At 41.9% G+C, this 27,865-nt stretch overlaps 2 protein-coding genes across 16 annotated transcripts in view; one reads left to right on the forward strand and one right to left on the reverse strand.

Annotated features, from left to right (window-relative positions):
• The window catches only part of LOC109646863 (zinc finger protein Aiolos-like), a 28,919-nt gene extending 1,308 nt beyond the window's left edge, over nt 1-27,611 (forward strand). The window contains exons 3-11 of one of the 15 annotated variants that reach the window (XM_069530891.1): nt 18,159-18,227; nt 19,105-19,178; nt 20,059-20,126; nt 20,433-20,540; nt 22,351-22,764; nt 23,442-23,609; nt 23,967-24,083; nt 24,768-24,881; nt 26,396-27,611. In XM_069530891.1, the coding sequence (XP_069386992.1) occupies nt 20,075-20,126; nt 20,433-20,540; nt 22,351-22,764; nt 23,442-23,609; nt 23,967-24,083; nt 24,768-24,881; nt 26,396-27,033 (1,611 nt within the window). In that variant the 5' untranslated portion in view covers nt 18,159-18,227; nt 19,105-19,178; nt 20,059-20,074 and the 3' untranslated portion in view covers nt 27,034-27,611. Of the gene's footprint in view, nt 1-18,157; nt 18,228-19,104; nt 19,179-20,058; nt 20,127-20,432; nt 20,541-22,350; nt 22,765-23,441; nt 23,610-23,966; nt 24,084-24,767; nt 24,882-26,395 lie in introns of those variants that run through there. The other 14 variants (XM_069530897.1, XM_069530899.1, XM_069530902.1 and 11 more) reach the window with 14 other exon arrangements.
• Nucleotides 622-17,157, reverse strand: LOC109627223 (insulin-like growth factor-binding protein 4). Its single transcript, XM_020083670.2, has 4 exons — nt 16,254-17,157; nt 7,485-7,648; nt 6,420-6,545; nt 622-4,077 (listed from the first exon to the last, which is right to left on the reverse strand). Exons 1-4 carry the CDS (start codon nt 16,603-16,605, stop codon nt 3,940-3,942), a joined length of 780 nt encoding a protein of 259 aa, XP_019939229.1. The 5' UTR covers nt 16,606-17,157; the 3' UTR covers nt 622-3,939.
• Nucleotides 27,612-27,865: the final 254 nt, after the last annotated feature.

Consider the following 27,865-nt stretch of genomic DNA (forward strand, 5'->3'; position numbering starts at 1 on the left):
CACCTGTCACAAAGACGTAACGGTCTAAAACTGAAAAAAAGATTTTGATAAAACTTACAGAGTACAAAAGTCCCCTTGATAAAAGCAACAGGTAGACTGATGAACTCAAAGTATTTAAAAACATTCAGATCATTGTAATTGAGATGTGGAGAGTATCCTGGAACACAAAATACACACTTACCCCGAACAGTAAGTTTTAGACCTATTAATAGCAAATCAACTTGCTCAAACAAATCCTCACCTTGGTAGTGCTATGCATGACTTACAAGGATAGTAATTCCCTTGTATCTAAACTTTACTTTCTATTTTCTCAATCGCTGTATACTTCTTAAATTATATCATATTTATGATGGATTATGGATATTTATTATGGATTTTAATAGTTGACATTTAAAATAGTTTGTCAGCGGCACTTGGCTAATTTTCCTGCAATGTTGTACCGCTTTGTGTCAAACAAGCTTCATTTCATAGTAACATCCACCTTTTCAAAACATAGTTTTGGCATTTCCACAGCGTCTTGTAATACATTGGCCAACTTACTGCGCATGCTGGCACTAACATGTCTGCATCAAACTAAAAGCTGTACTACAATTACAGCTACAAATAATAACAGCAACAAAGTTGACATTTCTTAAGTGTTTTAATTGATGTATTACAATGTATACATTTTCATCAGGTAAACATTTACAATGTAACTGATTTTTTCATTGGTTGATGATCTATATTTCAGTTCATTGATCACTTCAGTGTTTGAATATACTGTAACAGTCCTGCTCTGGACAAGATACACAAGAGCTCAGCTGTTCCCAACCCCAGTCCATTTGGATGCATGCAAACATTACACATGAACAGATAATATCAAAGTGGAACATTCTACTCTCAAGAAATGCAATTACAGGTCAGTACAGCAAAGTTAAAGATCAAGCAATAGCTATAGCTTAAACACACAGTTTATGTAGTTAGAAGGCCTTTTAAAAATCAAAGCCACCTCTCAAAGATTAAGACGATTTAACAGAGGAGCGTGTTTGAATGTGTTTAGTAACACCTCATTAGCTGATGAATGATAAGATTGGATAGGAATGCTGTGTGCATGCAGTTCATGAATGAATGAATATTGAGGTCTCAGGAGCTATTTGGTTTTTGATACTTTTAAACCGGAGCAATGATTCTCCACTCAGACCATCATTTTCTCTATCTGTCTGTGTTTTGGTGAACAACCATTGGCTACATCTCTTCTTTAATGATAGGTCAAACTGGTCATCAGGTGATCATACTGTGTCTCCAGCAAAGGTGATAAACTCACCATGGCTTCAATGATTAGATTACATTTCTAGCATATGCAGTTTGATTAGAAATAGAGGACCAAACGTGAGTTCTGACTGATATTAGGTTACCTTGGATAATTGTTGTATGTGATTAAACATTACAGGCTGTAAATCTATAGAAAGTTATTTGTTATTCTCTTTCATTTCATGTTACATTTCTGAGCAAATTCATGGAACAAAAGGTGCACTTGAAATGTTATGTGTACAAATAGTAGAGGGGTTGTTTTAATTCTTTAGAATTTCCCCCTCACACCCTCAAGTACCTTCAGGATACACTGAGAAACATCAGAGAAACCCTCAGACTGGTGACAACAGGCAACATTTGTCAAATTTATTTTCAGGATGGGCTGATCCATATCAGCTGGGTTGAGATTACTTGGTGAGAGCCAACCTAAAGGTTTTAGGTTTTTAGCCTTTCTTTTCTCTGACTATATGGATATACTAGTGCATTTTGGAATGATTAGAGCAGATTCAATATGGAAAAATGTGAGAAATAATAACGAGAACAATAATAATAACAACAACAACAACAATAACAATAATACTAATAATCATTTCCGTGGTACTTTTCTTATTTATATGAGGAGCTGAATAACCTCTGTCAGGGTCCTGTGCTCAAACAGTCATATTTAAAGCTTAACTGATATTGAGGTAAAATCAGAGTGTGGTAGTTTATTTCGTTTCAAAATATTATTATACTACAATCTCCACACTAAGGATTAGTTAGGTTGGCATTAATGCTGTTCTGTGTGGGGATGACTTGACTCGCTTTGTCCCTCTTCTCCACTTAATTCAGGCCCAGATCATTTCAGAAGTGACCACCCAGAGGAATCTTTTCTTGAGTCAATAATAAGTGTCCTATAGAACAGTGGGAGCAGGCTGTCCATATCTGGTGATGACAAACACCAGCATTAGCTTAAACCTGCTACTCTCATGCACTGCACTCCACCAGTACAAAAGAATTGCTATAAGAGTATTACCAGTTCGTCCTATGGTGTATAAAACATTTGAGGAATTGCTTAGTGACTCCTTTAATTATTAGTGTGATTGTCTATAGAAGATATGATGATGCTTAACTACCATTGACAGATTAACAGAGCACGGTTCTTATGATCATTACTATCTTTACTGCTACACCAGAGTCCTCCATTCAAGGCTTCATGTTCGCTACATGTTGCAATGCTGCCCCAAAATCATTACAAGTTATTACATTCTGCTTGTTTTTTTAAAAGACATCATACCTGTTATTTGCTGCAGTGGCCAATGAAACATTCAGTCAGTTAGCTGGGATGATAGTGCAAAGCTAATGTGGGATGTTACGTTCATATTTTGACAATAACATGAAATCACACACGGAAGGCCTTTGTCAATGACTTATGCAGATGGTCACACATTGAGGTGCTCCTCACACTTGGTGATGCTAATTGCACCACTTCCTGAAAATGTCTGTCTTCTGTTCTAATCCTAAACAATGCCCAAAAAAGTGCAGAAGCCATTTATTTTTGGTCGTTTTGGCACAATCAGTGTATAGCACCACCAAAGATCTGCCAAGCAGTCTGTTTGGAGAGAAGTCCTGTATGCTGCAAACATGAGTGTCACACTGGCATCTTAGCACCAGCTGGAAAAATCAGATTATCCTATCAGCAGTGTACAGAGTTTCTAGCCCAGCTACACTGCCAGTCCTCCTACTGGAGAGAGCTCGTCTGCAACTAAAGGGGAACATAGAGTTAACCACAGGGTGATGAAGAAAATCTATTCCAGGCTTTTTACAGATACAGTTTTTCAATTGAGTGTGTTTTCACTTTGGTCTCCATGTTGTGAAAAGCTATGGTTTATCCTATGATAATTCGAGGCAGGCGATTTATGCATTCCTTTGTTACCCCTTTTTCTTTTTTGATTAAATATGTTGTTCTCGTCCTATCTATTATTGCTACTCTTGTGTCGTCGCTAAACTAGACTTTGTGCTTGCAAACATGTTTTATGGTTTATTTTGACCAGTTTTCCAGATGGGGTGGGGTTTACAACGTATAGGACAATAAAGTAAGAGCCACACATTACAACAATTTACACATATTGTGTGAATAAACTAGTACACAGTTCTTTAATTGAGAATCTTTCTGGATTGTGCTGATGCAGTAATTAGTACTGATCTAGATGCTCCAGAAAGAATAAAACAAATATGAACAGCTCCCGTTGTGACTCAGGTCTGACTCTCTGCTCGGGTTGATGCATTTTCTTGTCACTATTCAAGAATACGACACTGAAGTTAGACTAGAGAAAACAACACCTTTTTCTTCTCTAAATATCACGACTACATCTCTTATCTGTGGAAGGGCTTATTTTCTGCCACCAGTCTAAAGACTATGGGCCTTAGGTTCACACAGTAGAAACAATAAACAAGTGCTTAAAACACTGATAAAAAAAACTGTCACACACAGAAACAAAATAGCAAAAGAACTCAATTCAATGGTTTCCTTTTTGTTGCGCAAGGTCAAGTATCATTGGCCTTCGTTGAAGTGAGGCTTTAGGGCGAAGTCCTTTCCTCATGTAGGTCTACTAATAAGCACCAGTAGAATTCAGCTGGTCCTGCACCCCCACTACCACACCCCTCTCCTCAATCCCTCAGGGTGGCAGTCATTAACTGGTGACAGTCCAGATCCCCTCGCTGCTCCAAAGGCCCCGGCAGCCTCATGCCCGTCTTCTGATCCACACACCAGCACTTTCCCCGCTGGCCATCACGTGCAGGGTGACACTGTGGGCACAAAGATCAATAGAATATTCTACTTGTAGAAAACCTTCATAAAGGTCCAGTGTGTAAGATTTAGGTGAAAGGGAACTATTGGCAGAAATTTAATGTAGAATAATCCTCATGATGTTTTCACTAGTTTCACATCTAAATTGTATGAATTGTAGTTTTCTTTACCCCAGAAAAGACCCTTTATATTTAAATACTTTATATTTACATCGAGGGGACCCTCTCTACGGAGGCTGCCATGTTTTTTACATTAGTCCAGACTGGACAAACTAAACACCTTTTGAGTTTTTATGACAATTAAAGGCTGCCACATGTTCTTTTTCATGTTTGGAAGGAGAGGGTGAGGTGAGGGGTGTTCAGCTGCAACATGCAACTTCAACACTAGATATCACTAAATTCTACTTTAAAGGTGAGTGTTGGTAATCACACAGGCTACACTACAACTGATACATTCGACCCCCTCCCATCTGCTCTTTTACGTCAAAGTTATGCCCCCAAAATGAAAGTTCACTGCCTAAAAACTGCTAGAAGCCAACTTCTTGGTGACTTGCTCTCCAACCTCCGACTATATGTCACCCCAGCTTGTATAAGCTCTGGTCATGTACAGTGAGAGCACGGGCAGCGTGCGTGCAGGCGCTCAGGTCAGTTAGTGACAGACAGGTACACCAGCAAATCATTTCACTCAGTCTGAATGAAATGGTCCTGCCCATTACAGTCCTGCCTACAGACAGCAGCTTTTTTGACCTACAAATGACCAACCTTAGCTTTAACTGCAGGTGCTGATATTTACTAGACATTTTAACGGACAAATGACTGCATGTAATATGGAGGGGTGACTGTTCCACATAACACCAAACTCTGCACTTCCCCTCAGCCCCTTTACTCTTGCAGTTCACTTTTAATATCCTCATCTGTATGTTTTCATCAACAAAGAGTAAAGAGCTCCAGAAATCCACTCTGCACTACCCTTACAACATTAACGACAAGCTAGTGAACACAGTGGAGCTTTTAGGAGATAGTAAAGATTGAAAGAACGATTGAAACCAAAACAGAGCTGAAACGGAGGGTTGCTCGGTGTTTGCTGGATGTGTAAGCAAATAAAAGTAATATAATATTTTATAACATTTGACACAGCGATGTTAGTGGGTGTTTCATCTACAGCATGTGGAGCTTCTCACAAGAATCAATTTATGCAGGTTTATATAACGCTAGGTTAGAGGTTAGAGAGCAGTTTAATTATCTTTAAAGAGGACTCAGTGCTCTGTTGGCAGGGCCATATAAATGACATCAGACCTGGCTTGTAAAGCTCTCAGGCATTTTTATTGTTTTACAGCTCTTGGGGTTGTCCTGCATAAATGGTTAAATGACTGGAGCTTGTCAGGTATAGCAATTTTATCAGCAGACCACATCAAGAGAATGTTAATGATAAACAGAGCTTTAAGTGAAGGTAAATCATACCCAACTGGAATTTAAAGATGCTAAACAAACAGGTATGTCAAGTAATTTCATTATTTGTTGTGTAAATCCTCTCAGATTCCTTCTATGAGCTTTTTGCAGTTATTGTTATTTGCAAAAGTTATCACAAGATTTACTGTGTGTGTTTTTTTAGGTTTTAAAAAGCTTCCAGTTAACAATCTCTGAGCAACTCTGCCATGAAATGATTCCTAGTTTCCTTCATGACCTGCTCTTTACTTCCCAATATTTTTTTTATCTGAGTGCAGCTTTAGTTAAACAGTAAACAGATGCCTGTGAATCTGTGCAGGCCGAGATACTTTAACCATGTTACACAACCAACACAACTCAGACTGTTGATGACTGCTGCCTTAGCAGAGATTTCCTTTTATCACTAGCTGAGCGACTGCTGCTTTGATTGCATATTCAGCTCAGAGCAGTCTTATCTGTGTTTTTATGTTCTCTCTTTCTCTCACTCTTATCTGCATAGTTGCCCAATCACACAAAGGCAGAATAACAAAGAAAGTAACCACATTAAAAAGCTAATCGCATCCATCACAGAAGTAAAGTGATTATTGTTCAACAGTTTAGGGGAAACCACTTTCCACGCATAGCTCAACTCTGGATTCCTCAAAGTAAATCCCTTTTCATTTGAGCTTAGAAAAATAAGACCTTGGCATTAACAGGCGACTTGGAGACACTTTGGTGTTGATCTTGAACTTGGAGGACAATATTTCATCGGCTGCAGGGCTGTTTTGTGATTTGGCCCACACATTGCTGATGTAGTTTGAAAGGAATTGTTTGAAGTAGAGAGATAGGCATTTTTATTTGTATCGGGTTTTTAGTGGAAATTCACAGACTCAGAGTGGGTGCTTGAAAGGACAGACCTGTTTAGGGTGGAAGTCTCCGTTCTTGTCACAGTTGGGTATAGGGATTGTGAAGAGATCGTCATGTGTGCGGGTATTTGATGCCAGTCTGTCCAGGGCTCTTTGTAGCTCAGCACGACATGGAGCCTGTAGGAGAAATCACTTGCAAGATGTGCATAGACATGTACAGTGGCCTAAGAAAACCGCAGTCTATGAAATGATGTCGAATGATTGGCTAGTTTTCCTAAATGGACAAGAAAATCATGAGTAAGTTTAGGTAAAGTTAAAAATCAGACACCATGACTTAAAAGATAACTTCGGTCAGTCACTGCTAATGATAAACAATTCAAGACATGTCTAAAAAAAGTGTCCAAGTGTTTTGGATTTAGTGTCTGCTCTTGTCTGCTAGGGTTAAGGCAAGTTACTATAATCTACCTGCTGAGTATTGCCTCCAGTGCTCATTATTTGGGAACTCGTTAAACTTGTTGCACAGAGGAGGTTTTTTTTCAATATTATTTACTGTCTTGGAAATAATCCAAACTTTAATTTTTCCATCATGGTTTATTTTTGGAAATCTAAAGTCAAAGGTCTGTTATGGCGTGATCCTGAAACTCAGGTAAACACAGGTTTTAACTTGACCCTGTTTGTGTTTTCAAAAGTACAGAGTCTGCAAATGGAAATGAGAGGTTTTTTTTACAAGGAAGCAATAGATCGAATGTGAATGAATCTTTGTGGCAGGTTTTTTGGTAAGTAAAGCTAATTAATATCCAAAAAAATGTGATTAAACAAGCCTGGTACTGACTCATGGGAATGTTATGATCATGGTCTTTCCAAACCTAAAACAGCAAATTACATGATGATGTCAATGTCCACCTGTACGTTATTTTCAAGACCGCAATTAAATATTATAGTGTGTAAATAACTAATTTATACAATTTATAACCCGACTGTTCCGCTTGTGGCTTTGGAACTATTAAGGGCCTAATGTAAAACACCTGCGGGGGCTGAGGCACGTACTGCACAAGGAAATGGCTTGGTTTGTTGTTTTCTGGTGAAACTGATAAGATGGAAGATTGTTTCTCTCACCAGCACCGCCTTGGTCTCCTCCCTGGCAGTGTTGCTCCTCTGGTTCGTGGATTTCGGAGGATGCCGGGCCAGGGTCTTCTGTATGCAGCGCTTGTCTTGTGGACTGCACCGGATATTGCTGTTGTTCGGGTGCTCAGGGATGATCTCATCCTGCCTGTCCATCGCTGTAGGGCAAGGAATAATGCTTAGGTTTCACAAATTCAACAAGAAGGTGAACAATACACAGTCAGAATTATTACGTCAGAAACGTTTTTGGAATTTTCTTGCATGGGTGTCAGTGCAACTCAATTCTATGATGTTAGCTTAATTTACCGAACCCATTATCTGCATTATTTGGCTGAGTGACAGATACAGATCAGGAGCTGCTCATCCTTCTATACATCCCATTCTGCTGAACATGGTAAAATGTAGGCTACAAATGAGGCCAGGTTAACCTCAAGGACACTGAGCTGTATTCCTGCTCTGGGGGGGGTTAATCTGTACCTCAGCTCCAGCCCTGGCTCTCTTCAACTCCTGCACAACAGCCTCACCATGAGCACTGAGGCTTTTTTTTAAAACATTACCCCCCCCGATCTGCCACCCTCTGTACATTGTGGTCTGTGCCACATTCACCTTTGCATCCCTATAATCCTGCAGTTCTGTGGCCCTGAAGGCAGCCAGCTGCTTCCTCAGGAAATGCCCCCTCCCTCCTCACACCCCACCCTTCCACAACAACCTTAGATTGTGCCAGATGGAGGTTGTTAGAGGGTATTTGCACTGTCACAAGTGGGCAGCACAACTGTGTGTGTATGTGTTTGTATGTGTGTATACAGGTGGTTAGTTTGAGGCACAGGATGAGCAAAATGATGGATATGGACTGTGTGTGTGTTTCTTATGCACATACATGATGTTGCCTTTCACCTGTGTTTTTAAGAGATGGCGTGTTATAGATCAGCACTGGAGTGAAAGAACTTGAAGTGGTTTTATCATTTTGAATCTGCTCTCAGTCTGATTACTGAACCACTGCCAGGGACCCAGTTAAAGTCTATTGGCAAGAGACAATGGTGGTGGGGCCGGAGCCTCTATAATCTTATGCTATGTAAAACCTTTTCTCAGGTCCACAATGCATGATGGCATGCTTTCACATATGTAAATCAGGACAAGCTTTTGTTAGCACTGTAGCTGTCTGGCTTCTGCTATCCCTGCTGTATTCAGGTATTGATTCTGGGCCATTTTCTGCAAAAATGATTTGAATTTTTTTTACCGCTCATTGATTGGAGTTGAAAGGTGACAAGGTTTCTCTAAACTTCACAGACAGTCCTCTTGCTTGGCTTGGCTTGTCTGGAAGGGAAGTGTCTTTTGCCTGTTTGTATTTTTAGTCTTGTTGCTGTTGCTCATCAGCACTTTCTTCCACAAGAGCCAACAGGGTTTCAGCTGTTTCCCTCGTTCCAAGTTGTTCTTTCTTGTCTTTTGCCAGTTCACAATTTTCCTATTCCACGCTCTTTCGCAGAGTGAGCCAAAGTGACTCCGAAATGGGTCAGGGGTGGCATGTCCTGTTTGCTACCACTGCTGGTTTCCATGGAGGAAGTTGCCACTTCTCTGTGTGGTTTCATTTGATTTGGACCAGCAGCCTTCCTAAAGTGTAATATCAGCCATAGAGCTACCCCAGTACACTGCCTGTCACAGGTGCACAGCAAGGATACATAAAGGTCTGCAGTAAATGTACCTTCATCATCCACCTACTAAATCCGCAATCATCTGTCTGTCTTTCTGTCGATCTGTATGTGGAACGCACATCTCACAAACTGTGTATCTAAACTTAACGCTAGGGATGTGTATTGCTTAAGGCCCAGGAAAGTGCAGCGTCAAATTTGGTGCGATTTGGAAACATGATTTGTTCAGCATAAATTAAACTTGAATTAAAAGGTGACTGTGTAGTTGTCAGTGTGGGCATGGCAGTGGGCCTTCAGTCTGTGGACAGTGTTGAACCTGTCTTTCTCTTATAAACTTCAGCAGTGGTCGGCAAGTGGGTCAAACCGCGGTCAAAATCACCACCAGATCACTTTGATAATGTGCTATTTTCTCCTTATCGGATGAACACAAACATTTAAGGGTGTAGTGGGTGCTGAAATCTGTCATGGCAACAACATTCATAGAATCACTTCCTCACAAGGTTTTGTTACTGCAATGCTTTATATCGAGCTGAATTACAGAGATTTTATTTTAAAATCTACTGTCTGGAGATTGCATCGATTGCTTAACAAAATTCGGAAACAGCCATCATGCAATGAATCAAAAAATAAAAGCAAGTTAATTAAATCATTCAAACTTTTATATAAACCTCACATGCAAACTGTAATGAAGCAAATTCAGTCTGCATTGCAGATAAACCAGGTAGGATGAACGCAAAGTTCTAACTTCAAAACGCACCATAGACTTTTTATAAAAAAGCTCTGCACACAAGGTCTGGCCCACAAACTATAAGTGACAATATATTTTAGAATTGTTTGATGAGGACTCACTTATGACAAGAAATTATTCTGAAGTAGCTCCGCAGCATTAACACAGGCCAAGAGAGCAGGCAGGTTTACAGCAGGCACTGCACTAGAACTCAGAATCAGGAACAACCTTCACCTCACATCTTTGGTGTTTAAACAAAGTCAACAAGACCCATTAAAACAAAAACAAGAGTATTTATCTACCTCTCAATGAGTAGCTTGAATTCATGATCAGATTAATTTGTGAAACCATTGATATAAATACCGTAGTAGGAAAACAATTTAACCACTTACTGTCTTATGAAAAAAAGCCAAACCTGTTGCACAAAAAACTGCCTGACCTAATCAATCCAGCTCCTACTTAAATATTTGTTGTCACATGTCGGTTCCAGCAAATGTATCCGTCACTTGTGGCGACTTGCCGTGTGAGCATCAATAATTTCTGTGAATCCTGATCATTGATTAGCGGGCCCCATCTGTTTTGATGAACATATTTTCTGTCACAGGAAAAAACAACTTTACACAAGTTTGTTGTGGTTACATCATTCCATCTACATTTTCAACACATTCAGTATGTTTACCTTCTCTGTGTAGTCTATAAAACAGTGACATAAGGGGTCATGAGATTTCTGATTCAACTGTTGTGTGTAAACCTTGTGTGTAAAATCCCCCTCAAATAAATATTTAGTTATGCTCAGAAAGACTGGCAGAGTGCTTTGCAATGGTTTATACTTCTACTAGTTTAGATCTTGATCGAAGCCAGAAGAGAGTCCAGTATGAGAAACATTTGTACAAAAACCTGAGATGCACCCTTTTAATGTTATTGCTGTTTGACTTCTCAAGTGAGGGGTCGTCACAACAGATCCCCATCTGCATATTTGATTTGGCATAAGTTCGAGGAAACCGGTGATCAAACCCTGAGAACAGCAGCCAAGCTGCTCTACCGCCCAAGCCACGGCCTCCCCAATGCACCCTTTTAAATGAAATGACTGCATTTGTGATCTTTCTGATACAAATACACTTAGAGAGCAAGGTAAACATATTGCCCTACTTGAGTTTAAGTCTACGTGAAGAGGAGCTTACCAAATGAGAAACTTCCTGACTGGGTCAGCCGATATAAGCTAATCTCACATATACATATCTTTATGGGCGTATGTTACTGCGGATAAGTGACAAACAATTGGTAAGGCTGCCCCTGATAAGATTCAAAGCATCAGTTATACATTTTATCAACACTGACAGAAGAAATGGCAGAAGCAGAACAGAAATGGCATAATCTACATAAGAGCACCGACTGTAACTTTTCTCACTCTGTTGGCAAGAGACACACACAAACTTTGGTCATGATAATAAAAACAATAATGGGGTCCATGAACAATGGCAACTTAAAATAAGTGAAAATCTGAAAAGAGTTTCCTGCAGTGACGTAGGAATTAACTTTGGGGAATATCAGTTCTACATGACATCCCTGTTGGGTGTGGTTACAGGTACCAGTGGATAGATGTGTATGATGTATGTATGTGTGAATGTATAATGTAATACATCATCAGGGAGTGTGAGTCGTGTCTGTTGGACACTGTGATTCTCTCAGCTCCGCTGTCCAGTGAGCTGCTGGGAACCTCACTCCTGTCACAAGAACACACACAGCTAAAGTGGAAACTGTTGTGCCGAGCTGACAACACTGTCAGAAGCCCGCCATGCTCTGCGGTAGTATTTCAAAAGCAAGCTATAACCGAGACGCCGACCGGTCTCTATGAAAAAAAAGGAACCAAGAGTGAAATATTGAAATTTGCAGGATGTTCCATCCTTATACAAGGTTTTTAGTCTTGTTTTCAAGAGATTCTGGCAGCTCAAAAGTAAACTTGGCTTACTACCAAACGTTTCACTCAACGCTAGATGCTTGGAGAGAGTATCAGACTTCTGATTTCCAGGAGAAAGATTTCTTTGAAGCAGTTAATCATCGCTGCAGTTTTAAGAACACTGTTCAAGACTAGCAGCGTGTGTTGTAAGAAGGCCAACTCTTTTTTATTTGTCAAAGAAACATATATCAACGATGAATCACAAGGACAAGACACCTGCTGTTGCACTGCCTGATACTACTCAAGCCACCTCCCTTTATGATAATAGAAAATAAACTGATAATAATAATAAACATTATACAACAGACGTCGTAAAATACGACATGTTTGTGAGTCTGAATCCAAAGAAGACACAGCAGCAGCTGTTTCACCCTTGAAGGAGCAGAAAATAATTATGAACTATAAACCCGAGGATTATTAAAATCATACTTGCTTCTTTTTCATGTCTCAGCTGTTACTGTTTCTGTTTGTAAGTATCTGCTGCTCTAACAATCCTCGTCACTCTGCTGCCGAAGCAGCTCTTGATTTTCATATTTTCGGTGAAGAACACCGGTCGGTTGCTTTGGTTTCTGCTTTGAAAAATTGTGTAATAATTTAGCTTAAGGCTTGAAACTCTTTTCAGCCAAATATAACATACATGCAGGTGTAGATCACAGGAAAAATATGAGTAGAGGATAGAGCAGGAAGTCTTTTAGATGGATCATCATCATCCTTAAAATCTCCTTAATCCTTAAATCGTGTGGTTCAGAACATTGACCTGTGGTGACATTATGACATGATTAGTGCAATAAGGTTTTCCCCTCCTCTGAGATTCATAGTTTCTTCTGTTGCGAAGAAACAATAAAAATGTTCATCTTGAAAAAGCAAGTTCTGAGATGTCTGAATTTATCCAACAATATCAACTGAACTAAGGTGGTACGTTCATTTGTAACCTCAGGGTCAATTCATTTACTTGATTTCAGATTTTATGAACTTTTATGTCGAAGTAAGCTGAGGTTCATTTATTGATGCACTGTTCATGCATGTGATCTATGAATAGAGGGAAACGTGCAACTGCAGTGAATTAGGTCAAACTATTTTGAGTCACATTATTAACTTAATTTTGAATGGACTGTTTCAATTATATGAGAAGGATCTTGAGTGGAAGGGCAAGTAGTGGAAATTAATAGATAATTTTAAATGCCTGGAATATTAATAAGAACCAATAAAGTATTTGATCATATATAAAGGCAAAATAATTATTAATAATCAAAGCTTAGAAAATGCCATTCTCAATATAATCACCAGCAAGAGGTTGAGGTGCAGATTGCTGCAGGGTTTCGATCAGTGAAATATTGGCCTGAAGTATGAAACATCAGTCCCTGATGATTCGCCGTCCTGCTCAGATTAAGTGTGTTTCACGGTCAGGACAATGTAGGATTGTTTGTGGATCTCTCTGCTCTAACACCAGGAGGGGGTCACTCTCTCACAGGGGACAGCAATTAGTTAATCACGTTTACTCCTGCATAAGAGCCCCAGCTGCACAAATGTGCTGCACAGCCCAAAGAAAGCAAATACACAAAAACATTAGAGGACATCTGCTCAAAGAGATTTGAAAATATGATTCACCCCAAAACTACATGCACATCTTTAACCAGTTCACAACTCCCCAAATGTGCTATGGAGTGCTCGCTAATAGGAGCACGGAAAATCTAGGTTAGCATGCTGCTTTCATAAAGACCTGTGTGCGGCACAGTAAATTGAGCATAGTTAGACAGAGTCTGGCTCCACTGACAGTTTCATTCACGCAACTCCTAACTCTGTGCCTGTAGGTGTAAGACTTCATATCTGACATCTGTATCGGTTTGTGAATAATATCCGTTTCACTTTCAGAGGGAAGCATTTGAATATAATTTCGAGGCAGACTCAGCTGGAATGTTGGAGCAGACGCCAACATACGCATGTTGATTAATTCTAAGTATTCGAGAGGGTTTCTAAGAATGGGATATGAAGAAGCATTAAAATTGTTTGAGACCTTGACATAAGATGGTGGATAGTGCTTGTTGTTACTGTGGAGATTCAGTATGAATATTATTAACATATTTTTGAGAGCAATGCTTATGTTTTAAACCCAAAAGAAAATAGTAGTTAGTGACTAGTGACAATCATGAGGCAGCACAGATATTTGACACACAAGGATGTAACTATTAGTCTGCTTCTACCTCATGGTCCTTTTCATTTTGAATTCTCTTGGTTTTTAAAAACCCTCTTCTATTTTTATCTAGCATGTTCACTGTTGCTAGGAGTGGGGCAGTGTCAGACATGTATTCAGGAGATGCACCCCCTTCTTTAATAATGCATTAGTACAGTGAATGCGCCACAAAGGAAATCTGCTTGTGACTGGAGTTGCTCCTCGCCTCTCCCCAATGCCTTTCTAATTGTCTCTGTGCTACCATAGTTTACATTGAACATTCTTATACAGCGGATCTGAGCTGCTGCCCAGAAGAATTGATTTACAGTGAGATTTGTTGGGCAGAGTTTCCCCGCTTTGTTATGACAGACTCCAGGGGTAAGGAGGAGTGTGGAGACAGAACTCTGCACTCAGATTACAGAACACCAAAAACAAAACTTCTGAACTTCCCGAAATGTTCCATCTACTGCCGCTCCACCCGGGAGAAAGGACTCCCCCCAGTGTACTATAACCCAGTTCCTGTCCAGCTGATCAGAAAGTGCAGCATCAGAGAACATAAATAATGTTAGGGGAAAATATTTTGCAAGATAAAATTGTGTTGATGGACAGAGATGGACCAAGCTCAGAAATCCCTCCTTTTTTTATCATACTCTAAACAGCTTTCCCTGTCTCTCTGATTCCATTTAGTCACGCTATGTGCCGGGCCTAACCTATGCTGGCCCTGTACAGAGAGCAGAAGGCTCTCATTTCAGCTCTGGCAGCAAGAGTGCCGATGAGCTCATCCTCATGAAGGAGCTGGACGTGGTGGGCGATGCACTTGAAGGCTTGTTAGGGTTGGGAGGGAGGGAGGGGAGCACCCAGGGCCAGGGGAAACAGATGCTGCATTGAAGATTCAAATCATTGGTGTTCTGACGCGAGTAGATAGCCTACTGCCAGTATCAGTAAATGTCTGGGAGCATAGACTCAGTGGGAGCAACACCAGGCCAGTCGATAATGTGGAACAAATGAAAGAACCAACTTGTCCGCGACACATTATAACAATTGTCTCATTCGGCAGAATGGAAATCAACACCACCCTTTGTGTAAAAAGAGAGGGGTAAACAGTGGAGCATGTCTCATCAGCAGAAAGAAGTTAACGTCAAAGCAGTGAACTGCAACTGGATATGCAGATAAGACATCCAATATTAAGACATCCCACTGAGTGAAAGTGGAAACAGACTTTCTGCTTTGCGAGAGGAATGCAACAACAAAAGAGGAGGACAAGACGTTGACCTAGAAAAGAGTGATAGAGACAATGACAGCAGGAAAGGATAGTAAGATAGTTAGATATGTGCAGCAGGAGGAGGAGGAATGGGGGCGTGGCATCCATGAAAGAGCAGCAAGTGAATTACTGATTGCAGAGAGCTCTAATAGCCCCAGACTGGCCACACTCCATTACAGTCATTTCATACAGCAGCTTTTATTACCTCCTCCCATTACACACACACACACACACACACACAGACCACCACAATGCATTTCACTCCCCGCACTACATGAGTATACCTGCAGGATTTCAGTTTAACATGAGCATGAATAGATAATTGCACACCCAAGGTATGCTGGGAAAGTGAGTTGTAAGTGTTGCATGTGCATTAACCAAATGTATGATTCCTCAACTAAATCAGGTATGATCTTCACTTACAGAACAGACATACAGAGAGCGGACACATGCACACACGCCCACCTCATCTATTCATCTATTACCACACCTCCTCCACTGGCCTCTCTGAAGCCTGCGCCGCGTCTTACAGCAGGGCTCCTTTCACACCGACCATCCACAAGACAGCAGAGGGACTGTGTGCACTCTCCCATCAGGCCATGCGTGAGGAGCTTGTGTGTGTGCATGCTCTGGTTCAGGGCTTAGCTGAGATTAGGGTAAACAAGCAGCACATTGTCACACCCCCCAACTCTGACCCTGCCCAGCTCAGGTAAGGCCCAGGCAGCGGAGACAGAAAATATTCCGGTTTGCCCGGGCGTGGGTCCACAGAGCAAGACGGAGAGAGAAAGACCAGTGTTGGAGAGGTTTGGTCAGACCTCGTCAGCTGTGCCTAACGGCTGTTGCATTCTTCAAATAATAAGAGCATCTTTGCATTTGCAACATTTGCAGAGATATCATACTTTCTGGAAATGTTTTGTTCTTTGAGCCTCTTTGTAACCAACACTATCTAAACTAAGTGAATTTGCCATCAGTTCACACACACTCTGACCCCTTTGTTCTCACCTGAGTTCTCTTCCATCTCCCGCTCATCGGTGCACACCCCCTGGCCATGCATCAGCGAGTGCAGTGGCCTCTCCACACCCCGCGGTGGGTAGCAGCGAAGGCCTGTTCCACATCGGGGTGAGTAGACGCCACAGTGCGCACCTTTAGGCAGGGCGCAGGTGGGACAGCAGCCGCAGCCGGGCTCTCGCACTGTCTCCTCGCAGCCGTCTGGCAGACGACAGCTGGCCAGCCTCTCCTCTGAGCACACGGGGCAGCGAATAGCTTGATCCGACAAGCACAGCGCCACCAGCGACAGGGCGCCAAACACCCACAGGCCCCTGCAGGATGGAGCTACACCACCTCCACGCACCATGGCAGCCCTTGCACCTGCACACAGTCCTTTTCCCTCGTGTATGGTCCCCTCAGCCTCCCTGCTCTCTCTGAATGTCGTGCAGCTTTTGATCACTTTATACTTCAACAGCCGATTTTAGACAAGCAATGGAGGATTGAGAAGAAAGCTTTGTCCAGGATGGTCTTTGATATTTTCAGCTGGTTAGTGTTTCAATTGCAGGGACACAATGCCTCTGCTGTATTGCCTCTCCGTTCCTCTGATTCAATTTCACAGCGCAGAAACTGGAGCCTGCTCTTGATCTGCTCGACTGGCGAATGTGGTGGTGATGAGAACTAGGTTTTGTAGTGTTGGAATGAACAGTTGCAGGAAGGATATCCACCAGTGTGCTCAGGTGAGTCTTGCTCTGTCTTCAAGTCCAGAGGCTCGCCCCCCCTCTGCTCAAACACCAAAAAATCTGGTCTACAAGTGTCCAAATGCAAAGCAGGTCATCAAAAGGCAGTGTTTTAAGTAACAGCTGCAGTTTCCTCCTCTTGCTTGTGTGCAGTGCAAAGGACTCGCTCCTGAGAATGGCTCAACACGAGTGGCTCTCCTTGGACTTTATACTGGTCCATGGACACGCCTCTTTCTACAGTGAGAGAGAAGCTGAAAGGCACAGCGGAGGAAAGCCAGGCTAAAGCTTTCTCCCTCTGTCTCCCTCATTCTCTCTCTATCTCTCTTTCCTACTCAGACACACACTCTCCCTCACTTGTCCTCTCTCGATCCTGAGTGCACCTAGAGAAGAAACAGCTGAATTACCCTCTCACACACAGAATACATTTATTTTTCTCCCCCACCCAGCAATTATTCTCTTCAGTCGCATTCAACTTATTTCATGTGAGCAGCGCTCAGACGTATTGATTTGCAAGTTGGGAGATTTCTTGACGAAGCATTTTGGTCCATAAAAAAAGTAAAAAACACATCAGTGCTGTTCCATTTTAATTAACCCCAAATGCCCAGCACACATGTATGTGCCTCTGGGGCTGAAACGTGGTTCAAACAACAAAACAACCTCATGCCTGCTCCCTCAACAGGGTCTCATTGTGTGTTTATGTGCGTGTGAATGTGTGTGTTTGCATGTATGCGTGTTCGTCCAGAGTCCAGTCCCCCTCGGCCCCCCACCTCCCACCCCCACAATTATGTTTGCCCCCAGATCTCCTTTTCTCTTTTTCCTCTCTTGCTACTAAAAGGCAAATGGACAGTCTAAATCCCCCTCCCCACTGCCGCCCTGCCCCCAAAGGTCCTAAAAAACCTTCCCACCGGTGGAATCGAAGGATTCATTTTAACAAGCTGCAAGCTGAGATAGTTTACGTGTGTGTGTTCGTGATCATGAAAGAGTGAATCAGCGTGTTGCTTTGTTCTTGTTTGCTGTGTGTGCAGATATTCCCTCCACTCAGCCTGTAAGGTTTTGAATCATGGATTTTATTGGTCAACATCCCTTTTTTTCCCTGTGTTTCTTTGCTTCCATTTTGCCATGGAAACCCAGCATGTATTGTAATGCCTTTGTGAGTGTGCTTCCTTTTTGCTTTTTTCTTCAGGCTGGTGGCTGGTTGCCATAGGCGGGTCATGGGCGGCAGCCAGGCCTTACAAGGCTGTGCACCACTCAGGTGGGTGCTATAGTGAGTGTTGTTAGTTACACAGAGCTCAGATTCCTCACCCGTCCCTGCACGCTTAATGATGAGAAATATGTAGTGTCAATAGTGGCTGTGGTTGGATATCTTTTTGCACATCTTTTCTTCACCCCATCTATTCAAGTCTGGTCCAGTACACAACAGTAAAGCAGAACTTGTTTGTATTCACTCACACTTTAAAATAATAAAATTGGTCTATTTCAAGTCAATAGATGGAATGATAGACTGGTAGTTGGTGGAGCTTTTTCTGAAGAGCTCATTAGAGCGAGCATCCAACACTCATTAGTTAGATATGCTGATGTGTCTTATTTATTACATTATACATTCTTATATTTGAAAGATGCTTTTGTCCAAAGCAGATTAAAATAAGAACACTCACAGGAAAAAGAGCACAACTCCCTCAGTTATAGAATTTAAAGTGTTTTCAAAGAGCTGGACTACAACTGTGCCTAGTCTTTCCATTGTGTGCAGTTGTTTTATTGATTGGGAGAGAGAAAAGTTGAAACGAAAACTAGCTTTTTATTTTGGCCACAAGATGGAGTAATAGCTCCTTAAATGGAAACAAGTACACAGCCATGTGAGCAGCCTGAACTGATGTGGAACCATCACTACCATTATCAGTTCTTTGTTTCACTCATAAATGTAATATAATAATATTGGTGCTCTACGCTCCATGTGATTAGTAAATTAACATTTACATCATGAACATGGAAATGATAAGGACTAATCCAAACAACTGGTGTTGCTGCTCTGCTGTGTGAACATGCTTTGGTTTCTGTTGCTCCACCTTCAAAATGGGTTCCTGTTCCTTTAAGGGATCTCTCCAGTGACCTTGCATTTATTCCATATTCAGATAAAGTCTGGTGGCGGAGATTGGAATCTCCTACTGTGAGAGCGGTTCTCCTCCAGGTGCTGATCAAAAAGTGGGTAAGATCACTTTATTCACATTACTGACACTCACGCTAACTTCCAACAAAAACTAAAAAGTACTTTGCAATGTAGAAACCTGCATCTCACATTTTTATTAACTATGTAAGAAAGTTTGGTATTGTCTTTTTTTTTGTCATCACTGAATGTAATTTAAGTTAGAACTCTCTCAATGCTGAGAACTTCTTTCAGTAACTACACAGTTTTTCGTTTTTATTGTAGGGCAATAGAAGTTTAGAAGTGCTCATCCCCGGTCAAACTTTATCAGATCAATGAGAACTGATACTAGGCTTCTTAACTTAGATTTTAAAACACAGCTGTATATTTTATTCCTTTTTATTATATTTTCAAACTACCTTCATGTACTGGAGTCTCACTGCCTGTTAGCGTGGAAAGCTCTTTTACGCTTGCTCCTATGTTACAGCCTTGACAGGAAATACATGTGCAGCGAACACCATGTCTTTCTCATAAGGCTAAATGTAGTTACAGGGCCGAGCAATCAACCATGGGCTCTTACCCACTTTCTTTTTTTCTCTAAACTATTTTTTCTGCCGTCCAACCAACAGGAACAATGCAATGCAAGTGTTTTTTCACAGGCTTTGTAGAAATAGTAAGGGGTATTTTAATAGTGACAAGAACATTAGAAAAAGTTATAGTCGTCTTATTGTGTCTGACTAAACGTCTCATCTTGAGTGTACACAGGAAACCCATTTTTTCATGTGTTAAAATGCGTTAAAGGTGTTAAAATTGTCTTTCTCTCTGTAAACACATCATGACAGAATTTGTCAAAGTGCCATCACAAGGAATAGTTATGAACTTGTTTGACATTTGTCTTCCAAAATATCTCTCATTTACCAAATATTCTAATTCCTCTCCACAGAAGATTTTTCTTCATAATGAACACAGACAAACATCCTGAATTTGCCTCCCCAGATGGAGACAGGATGGGTGAGTATCTGATTCTGTGGCCTTGGTATGAAAGTGATGGTGTTCAGGCTGCGCACATTGCTCCACAACTGCCACCATCCTGCCTCAGCACACAGGGGAGTACTGAAAGTAGTGTGTGTTGAAAGCTGAAGGAGTATGTGTGAAGGAACTTGAAATAGCAAGGTTCCAACACATTCACTGATCATGAAAAAATTATTTTAATGTTCACTTATTCCAACAAAATGTTAGTACATTGGTTTTGACTTCCCTTAATGACACAAAAAGGTACAGTAAGTATTTACACGCGCAAAATGTGTCACTTTTCAGACGTTTGCAGTGATGCTGCAGATGTGAAGACACAGGAGGAGGAAGGAGAGCGGGAGGACAGCTCTTACAGTGAAAATGGAATGTTTGTGGAAGGTGGGATGGATCTGTGTAGGTTTTCACACACACACACACACATACATACATACACATGTGAGTGGAATTTTTGTCTTCTTTTTTTTCCCTAGCCATTGTGACGAAACCAAAATTTACTTTAGGTATTAGTTAAGGAGCTAAAATTACTTACTTTTAGTGGTCACTTTGCATTTCTGCTTATCTGAAGGGTTTCAAAGGTGTCATGAATCAAAGTGTGGAGGAGGAGGGTTTTATTCTTTGACTTAAACAGGAAGATAGATTGATAGATACGAATTTTTAGCTCACTTCTGATAAAACTTATATCTTGATTATATTATATCAATCTAACATATAATGTTCTATATAAGTTCTTCAGAGACTCTTTGCAGCGGAGCCCCTTATCAAGCAGGGAGATTGTTAGATTTCTAACTATGACCACCTTGTTAAACATCTTGAGAGTGAAAAGTATTTCAGCTTTATGTCCTTGTCAAGTAAAAAAAAAAGTGTTACAGACAGCTTTCCGATTATTTCTGAGTGCTACCCATATGCCTAACTGGGTGCACTTCCTAAAGCCCTGCTCTGCATCTGATGCACAGCCTGCGGTTCACTGCTCTGAGACTCTGGACTCTATATTGGGCCTCTCGGAGCCCTGCGTATGCAGTTTCCATAGCACCTCTGAACGCCTTCCACAATATGAGGCGCTGCTCTTTAGCTCATCACCAGTCACCGCCAAGACCACAGTGTGGTTATGGATGGAACTCAGCTCACTGGGGGTTGGTTAACACTTAGCAAGTGGCTAGGTGAGAGGTCCTGCAAACCAGGCTTCAGGACTCTGCATGTCAGCATGTCATCATGTCATGTGATGCTGAGAAGTATGCATACAGCTGGGCAGAACCTTAATGGTGTGGCATTTGGACCTACAGTTGTTAGCAGCGTGAAGCTTAGGAAAATGTCAAGGAAAAAAAATAACAGGAAAAACTTGCAAGCAGTAGAAATGACAGCGGATTGATTCTCTGCCGAGATGTAACACTGTGTGTTGGATGTTTTTCAGCCTTTAAACAATCAATCTAAAATCTCTTTTTAAAGGCGCGTGCTCTCTCCTGCCTTGGTTCTAGTTTCTGTGTTTTCAGAGGAAATGCCTTCCCCTTATCTGAAGTATCTTCTGCATCTCTCTGTGCACTGGCCTAAATTAAGCTAGCCACACTTAGGAGATGTGCTCGCACTAATGTCTATCTGTCAGTTATAAATACAAATGTAGAAGTGAAGACATCATGCTTTGGTTGGACTGGTTGAATTCTTATCAATCTTATTCAGCCCCTTATTTGAAAATGAGAGCATCAAGTCAAGTAAAATTTTATTTTCACAGCACGATATCACAAATTACAGTAACATGAAGTTTCATGTTGCAGCTGAACACCCCTCACCTCACCCTCTCCTTCCAAACATGAAAAAGAACCTGTGGCAGCTTCAGTTGTCATAAAAAGAGAGGGTCCCCTCCATGTAAATATAAAGTATTTAAATATAAAGGTTCTTTTCTGGGGTAAAGAAAAAAAAATTCATACAATTTAGATGAAACAAACTAGTGAAAAGATCATGAGGATTATTCTACATTCAATTTCTGCCAATAGTTCCTTTTAACCTAAATCTTACACACTGGACCTTTAACAATCTGTACAGTATGAAAGAAAGTAAGAAAAATTATATTACAGTGTAGGTATCATACATTACAACATGTGTTGTGTTCCTGTAATTATGTGCTTTTTAATAACAATATTCCAGTTATTTTATATGTTTACAGATCAACTGCTTCTTTATGTTCTTTGCTTCTCCTTTGCTTCCTCTGTAGGTGCGATAAAAACTGAGGCAGAGGAAATGGAAGATAACGAGCAGTATCTCAAGACTGAAAAAGAAAGACAGATTGTACCAAAAGAGGAAGCAGAGGGGGCCAGTGAGGACGGGATGGAGGATGGTCTTGATGAGGAAAGGACAGAGGACGAAGACGATGAGGAGAGGGATGGGGATGGGGATGAAGAAGGAGATACCCTGAATGAGCCGCAGGACCTTTCACTGGTGGACTACTCACGTTACGACAGCGCGACCCTGCAAGACGCCCACGCAGCAGCAGAGGCTGCAGAGGGGACTTGTGTGCCTGGAGACATGGGGCCCCGCATTCAGACGACAGGCAAGCTCAACTGTGACATCTGTGGCCTGTCCTGCGTCAGCATCAACGTACTGCTGGTGCACAAACGCAGCCACACGGGTAAGCACAGGAACACAACCCGAACATCTGACCTCAAATACAACTGTTGTGCAAAGATCGCACTGTTGATAACATTGGGAGAGAGGTGCTTGTATTGACATAGTCAAAATGCTCGATTGAGTAACTATGATTAAGAACACGCAAGTATGAATCATACATGACGCACATTTCCTTACCAGAGCTTGAGGTTGGGAAATGTCTTCTATTATTTTTCAGATATAAAAGCCCATGCAATAAATTACAGCCACAGATCAGTCAGCATATCATAGCACTTTTATAGCGATTATATGGATCAGAAAAATGCTGAGGGAAGGTAAACAGTTTGTAAAATAATGTCTACTGTTGTAGAATGTGAAACTCATGAGGCCAAGTTTTCAACATGGAAGTCAACTGCACAATATGGTTGGTATTTGTGTGGTTTCAGTCGTGAGAACATTGTCTCTAGGTTTCTGACTTTCAAAGTGGATGTTGCCTTGTTCCCTTTTCAAAGATGGTGAAGGATTCTGTTTTTTGCAATTCATCGTCAGACTGGAAGCATATTTGTGATTAAAGATTAGCATCGACATTATTGAAATGTCGCGTGAAATCAGAATGTGTTTATAAGCACATCTTATGTTTAAATGGGAAATGTGCAGGGTTATTTTCATGCTGTTGTTTTTTTTTTTGTCTTCCTTCAGGTGAGAGACCATTCCACTGCAGTCAGTGTGGGGCCTCCTTCACCCAGAAGGGAAACCTGCTTCGCCACATCAAACTGCACTCCGGGGAGAAGCCTTTCAAATGCCCCATGTGCAGCTACGCCTGCCGTCGACGCGATGCTCTGAGCGGGCACCTGCGCACCCATTCTGGTACCAGCCAGCCACACGCACGCTCATCCACTCACATGTGAAGCTGATATGCAGTTTTACTGTATGCACCTGTGTACAGACTCACGTGGGTTTCTCTCTCCTTTTGAATCTGATCACACGAGGCCTGCTGAGCTGGCAAGGCTTTTCCAGTAACATCCTGCCGTGCACTCTCACACAGTCACACACATTACATATGACATCTTACTTACTCATTTTTCGGTTCACATGTTGTACCTACAGACAATGCGGCACACTCTTTTCTACATCATCAGTTTTGTATGAAACCGAGGAAATAATACTCTGTGTACCACTTAGATGTTTCATGTCTTAGTGATTAACTGAAACTCCTGCTTACAGTGGAGAAGCCCTTCAAGTGCAACCACTGCAGTCGCAGCTATAAGCAACGCAGCTCCCTTGAAGAGCACAGAGAAAGGTGCCATGTGTACATTCAGAGCAAAGGTCCCGCTGAGAGAGGTGAGTAGCCATCCCACACAAAAAAAAATTTCAAAACCCCAACACGTGCAGGTGGCACAAAGACACCGTTCAAACATGCACACGTGTAAACAGTGGTCACACATGTGTGTATGCAACAGGCGCACAGTTAAAGATGTTATTGCTAACAGTTCCTGTTTTTATAGCCTCATTAAATTAATGAGTTTATGGTGGTTACCCCATCATTACAGTTAAATAGAATACGGCTGCTGTGGTGTGGAGTCACTGCGCTGTGAGGACCGCTTCACATGTCTGTGGCAACTAAGGGGAAGCTAAACATGTACGGCAAATGGCTTTATACCAGCCACCAAACACGCACACACAAAACTACCCCCTCTTTGTGTAACTTCCCCAGAGAAACGTCTTCACATAGTGGCAGGACAAATGTACAGTTGTGTGACACCATCAATGCTCTGCTTCTGTTGTCAACAAATGTCAAAGGTTTATTTCTGATAGTGCTGTAGTGCTGAGGGAGTACATACTCTGTGGTCTCCTCTCCTGCACCGGTGATCTTCTGATCTTAAGTTATTATCTCGTTCCTCCCAGTGACGCTACTTCGACAGGCGGACGGTTGCTGCTCCTTCTTCACTCGTGATACTGTTTCATTGAGAAGAGCTCTTCTTCTTTCCTTCTTTGCACTTACTCTTCCAATCATTTGTCATCAAGCAGAGGACAGCCACACATCCAGGACTCAGATGGGTACTGAGCGTGCTCTGCTGCTCGACAGGCTCGCCAGCAACGTAGCCAAACGAAAGAGTTCGATGCCACAGAAGTTCACCGGTAAGAGCAGCTCACAACGCATACACACTAGGGTTGGTATGTCATTTTAAACAGGCTTAAAGGTCCAGTGTTTAAGATTTAGGTAAAAAGGAACTATTAATGTAGAATAATCCTCATGATGTTTTCACTAGTTCGTTTTCATCTAAATTGTATGAATTGTAGTTTCTTTACCCCAGAAAAGACCCTTTATATTTAAATACTTTATATTTACATCGAGGGGACCCTCTCTATGGAGGCCGCCATGTTTTTTACATTAGTCCAGACTGAACAAACTAAACACCTTTTGAGTTTTTATGACAACTGAAGCTGCCACAGTTTCTTTTTCATGTTTGGAAGGAGAGGGTGAGGTGAGGGGTGTTCAGCTGCAACATGCAACTTCAACACTAGATGTCACTAAATTCTACACACTGTACCTTTAAACTGAAAATTATGAAAGCCTCCATTTGTAGTTGAATTGATAGGGTTATTTAATAATTACTGATTATGGACATCTATATTTCAAAATCGAAGAGCTGCTACAACTATAATATGCAACTGACTTTTTGAATTATATGTAACTTTTGTGCTTTTTCCTCGCATTTATGCTTAACAAGGCAGAATTCATGTTTTGTAGATTGTAGATATTTCAAGTTGTCTGTCTGAGCTACTTGTTTGTTTGTCTCTGCTGGCTTTCATCTTTTATCAAACAGGAATTGAGGGCAGAGCAGTTGCCTCAAACCTGCACACATCACAGAATGGTCTCCACTGTCCTCAATTCTCTACCAGATTTGTGTCATGGGTGGGTATTTGTAAACATGCATGGTTAAATGAATGGACACATGAAAATAGAGACACTCATACTAAGTTTTGATTGCAACTAGGATAATAAACAGATAGCAGTTTCAGTAAATGGCTGACATGGCAGTGATTTCCCAAACTTTACGGTCATTCACAAACAACACAATGATTTTCAATAGCTGGCTCACACCTTTCTAGTTAAGCCCAACTGACACAATCAAGCCCCAAGCTGCTTGCAAGCGAGGGTGTATGTGCAAAAACCATCCTACTTCTCTCCATCAGGTTGACAAATCTTTCAATATGAGAACCACAGGGAGTGAGAGAAGTCATTTCTGCAACCGCAGAGAGAGAGAGAGAGAATAGGCATGTGGCGAGAAACGTGAGCAGGTGCCTCTCTGTCTGTTCGTCTGTGGCGCTCTGCATCAGAGGCCTTCGCCTGCGTCGTCTGCTTCCTCTCAGCCCTCTGTCGTCCTCCAACTTCTGCTGCTGGCTCAGGATGCTCTTTGGTCCTGTGAACGTGGTGTGTTCCAGTTCATGGTGTAGGTTTTCCTTTTTGTTGCCTTGGGTGGAGGGATGCATATTTTCTCATAGACCCTGTAGAGTCCCTTAAAGGTTTCTTTTTGGCTTTTTCTAACTTCTGCATGCTGCCTGTGCTATTTCTCTGCTGTCTTACATACACAGTGTTTAATATGTGAAACTCCTCTTGTTGAGTCTTTGTTCTCGTGTTACTGGTGTAGGCGACAATGGTGTCTGCCTCGACCTGAGCTTTAACAGGGAGCTGGTCCACCAAACTGATGCCAAGGACCCTCCAGGAGGATCTCCGGGGCCCGACGGCCAACATCAGCAACATCCAATCCTCACAGGCCCAGACGGCGATGCAGCTCCCTCCCACAGGCCCTACCCCATCTCATTGAGTCGCAATGACATCAACCCTCTGGGCCTCACCAACGGTCATAAGATAGGCATGTCACTCATGGGCCACCCTCGCAACGCCCAGCCACCCCTATGCATGGACTCATTCCACAATGACAGCTCCCAAATGTCCCAGCCCGTCATGTACAGCTTAGGACACCTGCTGGGGGGGCTGAACCACCAGAACGGCGTCCCTCACCCACATGCCCAGCCCATCCCCTTGTCCCATCCGCTGGATGCTTTGCGAGTGGCCCGGGCTGAGGGGGAGGCAGGACCGGGGGCAGTTTACCCCTGCAGCCACTGCAGGGTGATTTTCCTGGACTATGTCATGTTCACCATCCATATGGGATGCCATGGCTTCCGCGACCCGCTTGAGTGCAATGTGTGTGGCCACCGCAGCCAGGACCGTTACGAGTTCTCGTCACACATAGCCCGTGGCGAGCACCGCTTAGAATTGAAGTAACATTCATTCATGCTTATGTACATGCTTGCACGCACGCACACACACACACACACACACACACACACACACACACACACACACACACACACACACACACACCAACACACTGACACACACCAACACACACACACACAAAAGCAAGCTTAGACACAGATTTACTTATGTAAGTAGCTGGTTTTATCAAAAATGTATGATGTAACAACTATTCTGCTCTTGCTGTCTTTAATGTGTGTGTGTGTGTGTGTGTGTGTGTGTGTCTGTGTGTGTTAGAGGGTGATTTTGAGAAACATGGGAGTGTGACTAGTGTCAGAGTGATCTTAGTCACACTGTAGTCATTTAAAAAATGACCTGTAAAGTATGTATGCAGGAGTTATTCTACCTCCTAGTCATACGTGCATATTTCCTTAATGATCCCTGCTGACGCCGCTGTTTATATTTCATAATATGTCACATTCATTTAAATGTTCAACAAGTAGCAGAAATGAATGTATTATTTGTGTATGTGCTGTTGGTTTTCCTGTTATCTCTGTAAAGGTGTAAAAATAAAAGAGAGCCTCTTCATCACACGCAGACCTGCACCTTGTTGCGAGAAGTGTCAATTCAAGACTGCAGAGGAGAAAAAAAATCCTATTATCTAGAAGGTCACATGTCTCCTTCAGGCTGTGGTTTTGAGAGAAGTGCAGTTCACAGCTTCAAAAGACATCACCTCGCTCTGCACCATGTGTTGGTTTCTCACTCCTGAATATTTGACTCTTTTAGCACTGCTTGTCAGAAATGGCTCACAGGTTTGCAGAGACATTTTTGTCACACTAAATAAAGTTGTGTGTGTATA

Source organism: Paralichthys olivaceus, chromosome 8 (assembly GCF_024713975.1).
Source record: "Paralichthys olivaceus isolate ysfri-2021 chromosome 8, ASM2471397v2, whole genome shotgun sequence".
Classification (NCBI taxonomy): Eukaryota; Metazoa; Chordata; class Actinopteri; order Pleuronectiformes; family Paralichthyidae; genus Paralichthys; species Paralichthys olivaceus.